Source organism: Salvelinus sp. IW2-2015, unplaced genomic scaffold, assembly GCF_002910315.2.
Source record: "Salvelinus sp. IW2-2015 unplaced genomic scaffold, ASM291031v2 Un_scaffold655, whole genome shotgun sequence".
NCBI lineage: Eukaryota > Metazoa > Chordata > Actinopteri > Salmoniformes > Salmonidae > Salvelinus > Salvelinus sp. IW2-2015.
Window position 1 is genome coordinate 48759 of NW_019942590.1, and position 11567 is coordinate 60325.

At 41.1% G+C, this 11567-nt stretch overlaps 1 protein-coding gene across 2 annotated transcripts; it reads left to right on the forward strand.

Moving 5' to 3' along the window:
- The first annotated feature begins 1381 nt into the window (after positions 1–1381).
- LOC112068708 (toll-like receptor 5) lies at positions 1382–9488 on the forward strand. Of its 2 annotated transcripts, none has more exons than XM_024135903.2 (2): positions 1382–1469; positions 6307–9488. In XM_024135903.2, the coding sequence occupies exon 2, from the start codon at positions 6311–6313 to the stop codon at positions 8948–8950; it is 2640 nt and encodes an 879-aa protein (XP_023991671.1). In that variant the 5' UTR covers positions 1382–1469; positions 6307–6310; the 3' UTR covers positions 8951–9488. The 2 variants fall into 2 exon arrangements, with proteins under 2 accessions (XP_023991671.1, XP_023991672.1); XM_024135904.2 differs by lacking the exon at positions 1382–1469 and adding an exon at positions 3179–3258.
- The last annotated feature ends 2079 nt before the right edge of the window (positions 9489–11567 follow it).

Below are 11567 nucleotides of genomic sequence, written 5' to 3' on the forward strand. Positions count from 1 at the left end.
AATTTCTACTCCCGTCTCATGTCCTGTCCTTATATTAGTTGTATAAGTAATACAGTGTGCTATACAACACATAGCAAAGGGTCTGAATACTTATGTAAATAAGGTATTTCTGTTTTTGTTTTTTTATTACTTTGCAAACATTTCTAAAAAGCTTTATCATTATGGGATATTGTGTGTAGATTGATGAGGGGGGGAAAATAACTTAATCCATTTTAGAATAAGGCTGTAACGTAACAAAATGTGGAAAAAGGGAAGGGGTCTGAATACTTTCTGAATTCACTGTATGTATTATGTATTATATTTATCTATGTTTATAAATGAAATATTGTCTACTCGAGAAATGTGACATTATAGTATTCAGACGTAGCCTTCAAACGTCAATGGAAAAGGTGAACCATCTGCTCTACCATTAACTGCGCTTCGGATCGGGTCAAATAGAGCAAAATACTTGAAATAGCTTATCAATTTMCTACTGTGAAGTGGGTCCAATTAAATGAGAGATGGGACGAATGGTCTTCCTAATTTGTTGTAGGTTATTTAGCTAATATGAAACCATCACAGTCAGTAAAGGTGAGGAATTTATTCTGCAATGATGATGGAAATGARATACATCATAGGAAATAGATGTCTATTTCAAATTATTTGTTAAATACAACCATAAAATAAATAGATTTTCACTCTTCTCACTAACTGCAAATGATTGGGTCTTGTTATTATATTTAGCTACCTGTTCTTTTGTTATGATTAAGTGACATCATATATTCCCCATTTGCACAAGGCTACTAATAGGCTACGTTTGCCTTCCTGCAATGAAATAGTTCAACCACTAGAGACTGTGCATATGCATGGTCGAAAGATTGCGGGAGGATAAACACATTCTCACATCAAGTTCAGTTTTTACAATCTCCAACTTTTGCGAAGATTTTGTGCCTAAACAACGTTTTGTGCCTAAACAACGTTGTGGTCCCGTGTGGCTCAGTTGGTAGAGCATGGCGCTTGCAACGCCAGGGTTGTGGGTTCATTCCCCACGGTGGGACCAGGATGAATATGTATGAACTTTCCAATTTGTAAGTCGCTCTGGATAAGAGCGTCTGCTAAATGACTTAAATGTAATGTAAATGTATAAATGAGGTCCCTGGCATTGGAGAGGGGCCTGAGAGATTATGGGCCTGAGAGATGATGTCTATAAACTATTCCCATCAGTAGGTGGCAGTATAGCGGGGGAGGCCTGAGAGATGATGTCAGCAGTTAKATCCTCCCCGTTCCTGGGAAAGAATTTATGAAAAACAGTAGAGGGATTCGTTCATTGGTCGTAAAAAAATAAAAAAAATCTCCACCTACACGGGGCACCGGGCCATTCTAAATGAACTCGCTCAGTGCTTGACTTATCTGAGGGGGTGTAACCTATCCCATAAACATACTCACCAGCTCGACGCATATTTGGGTTATCAGCGCGCGCATGACTTCAGGTAAGTTACAACTTTTACCTTTAACYTACTGTTTAGGCCTACTTTAATAATTGCATTATTGTGTCGTCCAAWAGTTGATAGATATCAGAAGAAGAGAAAAATGGTAGCCTGGTTGCAGTCTCAGTTCAGCTATTACCCGGACTTTTAGATAACGTTCCACTCCTTACTACTCCTGTGCCAACACAAGTGTCAATTGTGGAATGTTCGCTAAAAAGACTGGTACCCAGACTATTGTTTTGGGGGTCGTATGTCGACTATAACAAATTAGACCGTAAATTATAGACGTGAATGGTTACATTGCAAAGACAACTTTACGCATTGACGCACCAGACTTGAACAATTGCTGTCATCTTGGAGTCTATTAACACCTCACAGTTCTTTGGATGGCAACTTTATAAAATGTCCCAGAATTGCAGCCTCTAGAGAAGTACATTTAAAGGGGGAATCTGGRATWGGTAGRCCAACATCCATTTTCTGATTCTTGAAAAATATAATGAATACATGCCTCACGAGCTTATGTCTAACTAACCCTATCATAACCCAACATGTAAGCTTGTTTAACTCAATTGTTTGCAGACAATGTAATTGTAAACTAACACTGTATAGCTTCAAATCTCTCAGATGATCAGTCCTTGTTCCATTAGATGGTCAGTCCTTGTTCCATCAATGGTTACATTTCTCGAGCCCCATCACTCAGCTGCAGTGGTGGAAGAAGTACTCAATTGTCATACTTGAGTAAAAGTAAAGATATGTTAATATAAAATGACTCAAGTAAAACTGAGTCACCCAGTAAAATATTACTTGAGTAGAAGTCTAAAAGTATTTGGTTTAAAATATACTTAAGTATCAAAAGTAAAAGTATAAACCATTTAAAATTCCTTATATTAAGAAAACCAGAAGGCACCATTTAAAAAAAACAATTTTAATCGACAGATAGCCAGGGCACACTCCAACCCTCAGACATAATTTATAAACGAAGCGTGTGTTTAGTGAGTCCGCCAGATCAGAGGCAGTAGGGATGACCACGGATGTTCTCTTGATAAGTGTTTTGAATTGGACCATTTTCCTGTCAAAATGTAACAAGTACTTTTTGGTGTCAGAGAAAAATGTATGGAGTAAAAAGTACATTATTATTAAATAGTAAAGTAAATCACAGATACCCCCAAAAACTTAAGTACTTTACACCACTGCTCAGCTGTTTACCTAAATAGTGTCAGGATACACCCTTCTGCTTACATATAAGAGTTTCTGCCACATCAAATAAATTGAGGCCCTAATTAAATTGCCCAAAATCTCATCCCACTGGGTACAGACATCAGTTCAACGTCATTTTTCATTTACATTTGGTTGAGTGAAAAATATCACCATGTCATTGGATTTAGGTTAAGTTGAGTTAAAAAAATATAAAATGCTCTTACATTGATGGCTTTTTGCAAATCCAATCAGTTTTCCAAGTAGATTCGATGTCATCACATTGATTCTTTTGGTTGAAATGACATGGAAACAACATTATTGATTCAACCCGCACAGTGGGATTGGTGTACACACTTGAGGATAGAAGTGATTCATTCATATAAAACAAACAGCCCTTTGTGAGCATTGTGACTACAGACTAGAGTAAGAATGTTACTCAGCACATAAATATGGGATTTTCATTATCAGGTTGGGACAGAACCAATGGACTATGGACCTTTCAGTGTAAACAGACAGATACATGTGAATTCTCTATAGCCAAGGATGTCTCACCTGAAGGGGACTCCAAGTCTGAGAGATACAGTACCAGTCAAAGGTTGGACACACGTACTCATTCCATTTTTTTAAAAATATTTTTAAACTATTTTATACATTGTAAAATAATAGTGAAGACATCAAAACTATGAAATAACACATATGGAGTCATGTAGTAACCAAAAAAGTGTTAATCAAATAAAAATATATTTGAGATTTTCCAAAGTAGCCACCCTTTGCCTTGATGACAGCTTTGCACACTCTTGGCATTCTCTCAACCAGCTTCATGAGGTAGTCACCTGGAATGCATTTCAATTAACAGGTGTGCCTTGTAAGTTAATTTGTTGAATTTCTTTCTTTAATGCGTTTGAGCCAATCAGTTGTGTTGTGACAAGGTAGGGGTGGTATACAGAAGATAGCCCTATTTGGTCAAATACCAAGTCCCTATTATGGAAAGAACAGCTCAAATAAGCAAAGAGAAACGACAGTCCCTCATTACTTTAAGACATGAAGTTCAGTCAATTCTTTGAGTGCAGCGCAAAAACCATCAAGGCTATGATGAAACGGCTCTCATGAGGACCGCCACAGGAAAGGAAGACCAGAGTTACCTCTCTGCAGAGGATAAGTTCATGAGAGTTACCAGCCTCAGAAATTGCAGCCCAAATAAATGCTTCACAGAGTTGAAGTAACAGACACATATCAACATCAACTGTTCAGAGGAGACTGTGTGAAGTAGGCCTTCATGGTTGAATTGCTGCAAAGAAACACTACTAGGACACCAATAAGAAGAAGAACCTGCTTGTGCCAAGAATCAAGAGCAATGGACATTAGACCGGTGAAATCTGTCCTTTGGTCTGATGAGTCCAAATTGAGATTTTTTTATCCAACCGCTGTATCTTTCTGAGACGCGGAGTAGGTGAATGGATGATCTCTGCATGTGTGGTTCCCACGTGAAGCATGGAAGAGGAGGTGTGGATGTAGGGGTGCTCTGCTTGGTGACACTGTCTGTGATTTATTTAGAATTTTGGTTTGCGCTTAGTGGGACTATCATTTGTATTTCAACAGGCCAATGACCCTAAACACATCTCCAGGCTGTGTAAGGGCTATTTGACCAGAAGAGAGTAGAGGAGTGCCGGCTCGCTGATCTGCTGCATCAGATGACCTAGCCACCACAATCACCAACCTCAACATATTTGAGATAGTTTGGAATGACTTGGATCGCAGAGTGAAGGAAAAGCAGCCAACAAGTGCTCAGCATATGTGGGAACTCTTCAGACTGTTGGAAACATACTCCAGCTGAAGCTGGTTGAGAGAATGCCTAGGGGTACAAAGCTGTTATCAAGGCAAAGGGTGGCTACTTTGAAGAATCAAAAATATATTTTGATTTGTTGAACACTTTATTGGTTACTGTAATACTGTAAACTCAGCAAAAAAAGAAACGTCCTCTCACTGTCAACTGCGTTTATTTTCAGCAAACTTAACATGTGTAAATATTTGTATGAACATAACAAGATTCAACAACTGGGACATAAACTGAACAAGTTCCACAGAGATGTGACTGCAGAAATTGAATAATGTGTCCCTTAACAAAGGGGGGGTCAAAGTCAAAAGTAACAGTCAGTATCTAGTGTGGCCACCAGCTGCATTAAGTACTACAGTGCATCTCCTCCTCATGGACTGCACAAGATTTGCCAGTTCTTGCTCTGAGATGTTACCCCACTGTTCCACCAAGGCACCTGCAAGTTTCCGGACATTTCTGGGGGCAATAGCCCTAGCCCTCACCCTCCGATCCAACAGGTCCCAGATGTGCTCAACGGGATTGAGATCTGAGCTCTTCGCTGGCCATGGCAGAACACTGACATTCCTGTCTTGCAGGAAATCACGCACAGAACGAGCAGTATGGCTGATGGCTTCATGCTGGAGGTCATGTCAGGATGAGCGAGCAGGAAGGTACCACATGAGGGAGGAGGATGTCTTCCCTGTAACGCACAGCGTTAGATTGCCTGCAATGACAACAAGCTCAGTCCGATGATGCTGTGACACACCGCCCCAGACCATGACGGACCCTCCACCTCCAAATTGATCCTGCTTCAGTGTACAGGGCTCGGGTAACGCTCATTCCGTCGACGATAAACGCGAATCTGACCATCACCCCTGGTGAGACAAAACCGAGACTCGTCAGTGAAGAGCATTTTTTGCCAGTCCTGTCTGGTCCAGCGACGGGGGGTTTGTGCCCATAGGTGACATTGTTGCCAGGGATGTCTGGTGAGGACCTGCATTACAACAGGCCTACAAGCCCTCAGTCCTCCTCTCTCAGCCTATTGCGAACAGTCTGAGCACTGATGGAGGGATTGTGCGTTCCTGGTATAACTCGGGCAGTTGTTGTTGCCATCCTGTACCTGTCCCGCAGGTGTGATGTTCGGATGTACCGATCCTGTGCAGATGTTGTTATATGTTGTCTGCCACTGCGAGAACGATCAGCTGTCCGTCCTGTCTCCCTGTAGCGCTGTCTTAGGCGTCTCACAGTACGGACATTGCAATTTATTGCCCTGGCCACATCTGCAGTCCTCATGCCTCCTTGCAGCATGCCTAAGGCACGTTCACGCAGATGAGCAGGGACCCTGKGCATCTTTCTTTTGGTGTTTTACAGAGTCAGTAGAAAGGCAACTTTAGTGTCCTAAGTTTTCATAAGTGTGGACCTTAATTTCCTACTGTCTGTAAGCTGTTAGTGTCTTAACAACCGTTCCACATGTGCATGTTCATTAATTGTTTATGGTTCACTGAACAAGCATGGGGAACAGTGTTTAAACCCTTTACAATGAAGATCTGTGAAGTTATTTGGATTGTCTTTGAAAGATGGTCCTGAAAAAGGGACGTTTCTTTTTTTGCTGAGTTTACATGATTCCATGTGTGTTATTTCATAGTTTTGATATCTTCACTATTATTCTACAATGTAGAAAATAGTAAAAATAAAGAAAAAACCCTTGAATGAGTAGGTGTGTCCAAACTTTTGACTGGTACTGTACATCCAATGAATTGATGTACTGTAGCCCTGTGATGGAATAACAATAATTTTAAATAATTTGCATTATTTTCTACTTTTTGCCAGGGGGATGATGAGGAACCTTATACTGCTGGCTATCTTTGGAGAATACCTGCAGGTGATGAAATGCACCCCAAAATGCCCAATATATGGCTCTATAGCAGCTTGCACCAGCCAGTCTCTATATCAGGTCCCTGCGCTGCCTCCATACATTACCATTTTGTATATGAGGGATAACTACATCAGTGAGATCAATGAGACATCCTTCTCTGGGCTTGAAAGGTTAAAKGAACTGGATCTCAGTTGGCAACGAGTCAATGGGCTTATTATAAGAACTAACACCTTTCAAAGGCTGGATAACTTGGCAGTGCTTTATTTAGGGTATAACACAGGTTTACAAATTGAGCCAGATGCGTTTGTGGGACTGTCCAACCTGAGAGCTCTCTCTCTATATAGGTGTGACCTGACTGAATCTATTTTACAGGGTGACTATCTCAGGCCCCTGGTTTCCTTGGAAACACTAGATCTGTATGGTAACCAGGTGAAAAGAATCCAGCCTGCTCTGTTCTTTGTGAACATTACAGATTTCCAWGAGCTAAACGTTTCCCTAAACCGGATGGAAAGCATATGTGAGGAAGATTTGATTGGCTTTCAAGGCAAACACTTTCGGCTCCTCAAGTTGAGCAGCCTCTATCTATATAGCATGACTCAGTATGGCTTTGACTGGAAACGATGCGGAAATCCTTTTCGGAACATGTCCATGGAGACACTTGACTTATCTTCCAATGGATTCGATGTGGACAAGGCAAAACTGTTTTTCAATGCAATCCRAGGGACCAAAATCCACCATCTTATTCTGGAACACAGCACCATGGGGAAATCATTTGGTTTCAGCAACGTGAAAGACCCAGACAGGCAAACATTTGAGGGCCTCAAGAATAGTAGTGTCAAGATTCTAGATTTGTCCAAATGCTTTATATTTACATTGCAATATGCAGTATTCAGTCCGCTGAGAGAGGTAGAGTACATAACAATAGCCCAAAACAAAATTAACCAGATTGACAGGGAGGCGTTTTTTGGTCTTCAAAATGTACAAAAGCTCAACCTGTCACACAATCTTATAGGGGAAATCTATTCTTACACGTTTGACAATCTACCCAATATTTTAGAACTTGATTTATCTTACAACCATATTGGTGCATTGGGATATCAAGCATTTAAAGGACTTCCAAACCTACAAGTTCTGGATCTTACAGGAAACTCTATTCGGGAACTAGGTACATATGGTTCCCTTGCACCACTACCAAACATCCAACTTCTTCGTTTGGCTGATAATAAGATTACGTCCTTAGAGGGCCTCTCTGTCTTTGCTAATAATACGATCATACTTAATGTTCAAAACAACAGGTTAACTAATTTAGAGGATGTATACACAGTTTTAACTAAATTAATGCACATTGAGTTTCTCTGGTATGGTAACAACTTCATAAAGTGGTGCACCCTTAACAATAATATTTCAGTGCCAGCTGTGAACTCTCTGAAGCTGCTTGAGCTAAGGAACATCGCCTTGCAGATGATATGGGCACGGGGAGAGTGTATGCATGTATTTGAAAATCTTGGCAAGCTTTTAAGTCTGGATTTAAGCTTTAACTCCCTGCAGGCTCTCCCAGATGGTATATTTAAAGGCCTCATCTCTCTGGAAGAGATGGATCTTCACTTCAACTCACTCACATACCTCAAAGCAGACATTTTCCCAGAGAGTCTCAAAACAGTTGACCTCTCTTACAATTTCCTGGCCTCTCCTGACCCAGAAGCTTTCCATTCTCTCAGCTGGATCAACCTGTATAGGAATCAATTCCACTGTGACTGCGGTMTGGAGGACTTTCTGACGTGGCTGAAAGGGACTAACGTGACTTTTCCTGACCCTGGCGTGAATGAATTCAGCTGTGAGTTTCCTTCAGATCTCCATGGCATCAGCCTGTTGAATTACAGCTCAGTCATATCGTGTGAGGAGGATGACGAGAGGCTGGTTCAGGAGCTGAGGCTCTCGCTCTTCATCGGCTGCACAGCGCTCATCATCCTGATCATGGTCGGAACAATCGTTTTCGCTCGTCTCCGTGGATTCCTCTTCAAAGTTTACAAAAAGGTGACCGCCAGGATCCTTGAGGGCCCTAGGAGGGATCCTTCTGCTGGTGGGCCTCGGTACGACGCTTACTTATGCTTCAGCAACAACGACTACAAGTGGGTAGAAACCGCCCTGTTGAACAGACTAGACTCTCAGTTCGCAGAGCGAAACGTCCTCCGCTGCTGCTTCGAGGTCAGAGACTTCATCCCAGGTGAAGATCACCTGTTCAATATCAGGGACGCCATATGGGGGAGCAGGAAGACHGTTTGTATCGTGTCTAAAGAGTTCCTCAAGGACGGCTGGTGCCTGGAGGCCTTTACCCTGGCTCAGAGCAGGATGCTGGAGGAGCTCAGAGATGTTCTCATCATGGTGGTTGTSGGGAATGTCCCCCATTACAGACTGATGAAACATGAAGGCATTAGGACCTTTGCCCAGAAGAGGGATTACCTGCAGTGGCCGGAGGACACACAGGATATTCAATGGTTCTATGAGAAGCTCATGTCCAAGATTCTTAAGGACAAAAAGAACACCGCCAAAGATAACAATGGGGATATCACACTTGTAAATATGACAGTTGGAACTTAATGTTGTTGACTCATTTTTCCACAGCYTRTATGCTTAAGTGAAAATCKTATTTAACTGTACTGTGAATTCGTACATCATTCATTTTTATTCTGTCTGTATAGCATTAAGAACTTTTACCATATTGAGTACAGGCAAAATGGAGAGGGTCCTCTGTCTTTTGGGATAGCTTGTTTTTGACCACTAGGTGGCAGTCAACCTTTATTCACTAATATTGGAACTGTGAAACGTTACCTTCTGTGTAAATCACATTTTATTGGTCACATACACATAGTTAGCAGATGTTATTGCAGGTGTAGCGAAATGATTGTATTTAAAAAAAAAAAAAAAATTAAAAATGAATGAATGAAAGAAATGACACAAAAAAACGAAATACTGCGAAATTGCTTTGGCGCCAGAAGCAGAGCTGCCATGTCTGTCGGCGCCATCTATGATTATTGTGTGTTTTGCAGTGTGTACAATGCAAAGTTCTCGTGGTTAACATTTACACATTGTAATATAACTAATGTAAGGATTTTGGCACTTTTAATAAAACATKMAAATTTCTSYKMWAWWTKWRWAWWAWWWKTGWRMWYTTTYTSWGRRKWTKWRAAAWRWSWSAATCTTATCTCCTCCCTACTTCCTCAATATAGAGTCTATGTCTGAAACCAGTATGCCACCAGGTAGAGTAAAACTTCCTGCTGTAAGGAGGAGCGGAGAATAACATCACCCTTCATTGAATGTCTGAAACCAGTATGCCACCAGGTAGAGTAAAACTTCCTGCTGTAAGGAGGAGCGGAGAATAACATCATCCTTCATTGAAATGACGTGGAAACAACGTTGATTCAACCACTGTGTGCCCAGTGGGAGTGTTTAAGACTTCTTTATGGAAACCTTGCCTGACCTGTGTTAATTAACACAGCACACATTTAGACATCTACTGTTATTGGAAAGGTTTTTGAATGTACATGTAAACTAGGCCTACCATATAACAACCATTTCAGTTTTGTAACTATCTCATATTTTCATTTAAAACTCAAAGTACTATACCATGTTTCAGTATCTGGAATGGATCTCTGATGGAAATCATGTAAAAGTGTAGCCTTAATGATCATGTCATTTTTCTCGTATAACTATGAGAAGATAGAAAGCACAGTGCGGTTCTACAAAAACTAACTTAAACCACAAATCATGAGACAAAAGTGCTTCTGTACAGGTGTAGGATCTTAATTTGACCTATATTGTCACAGCAAAATAACGCTGCATCTACAAGATTTGAATGTTTAGTCCATAATGTTGCTTGATCGGTGGTTAGGCCATTAGTTAGCTGGGCAAAACTAGGTTACATTAAAAGTGCAATACTATTAATATTTTTTGTGAATCTATGTAAATTGCAAAGCTCATCTGCATTCTCTGCAGTGCAGGAAAATTCTCAGCAACAAGAGTGATCAAATTAAGATCCTACAACAGTATTATGCTTTGTCAAATACTCAATTTGCAAGAACCTTAGAGCTCAAATTGAAAAAATTAACAAATATTTACCAAGTAAATAAACTACAGGTCTTCGCTTTACAGTTATTTCAGGGATCCGTAGTATTATTGGAACAGAGGCGCATGCTGGTCAGATTCCCCTCACAGGAAAATGTAATAAATGCTGCCCCATAACCATAGCAAATATTTGACCTCAGTTAAAGACAAATATAACGATATGCTTTCCGTTCAAGCTGAGGTGAAATCCATTGATCGGAGTGGTCAATCTACTGTGAGCTGGTTGGTGTATAAAGACCAGGGAACACAGTCCATCCAGTCTGGGTCATATACTGAACTGGGCTTCATAACAGGATCTCTCATGCAAATCGCTCTAACCAACCACACTTTTCCCCCTGGAGGGTAAAATTAAGCCATGCGTTTTTAAGAGTTTGTGTCTTTGTTTGTGTGTATGTGTGATAGGTATGGTTTGTGGGTATGGGATAAGGGGGTTACAAAGCCAAACAGAGGTTAGTAGTAATGCACAGCGGTACCTTTTGACTTCCATCTCTATTTCAGAAGGGGATAAGGGAAAATAATATAGACAATGTTCTATTGGAGACCACAGAGGCCTGTTCCCCCCCCCCCCCGACTGTTTTTGCAGTCAGGTACTGGTAGCCTACCCAACCCAGGCTAGAGGCCATGTGGTAGTAAAGGAGTTGATGGAGCACCTGCAGTCAACTTCTCTGATTGCCGTCTGTCCTCAGAGAGAAAGACAGGCCTGAGTGGCCATCAAGAGCATGGAGTTTTAATGGAGCATAACTGCTTTTCCCATCTACCCCTGGGGCTTCGGCTGTGAGTGTTTGGTACGGCATCAGCCTTCAGATTCCACACAGGGAAGAATTTCACAACTGACCCTTTGGAAACAGGGTTTTCTGCGCTTGGAACGCTGGAGTGACCTTGCCAGCGTGGGGAGAGCAGAGGGATAAGGGAGGAATTATGTCTGTCTCCATCACCTGTTTTTCCAGCCATATCTCCCTACAGTTTGAAGTTCCACATTTTCATGTTATCTCCCCTGGTAATTGTCTTTTATGAGATTGCACGAGCAGCCAATGTTATGAAAATACTGAATGAATCTGTGATACCAGGATGTTTATATATATACACTGCTCAA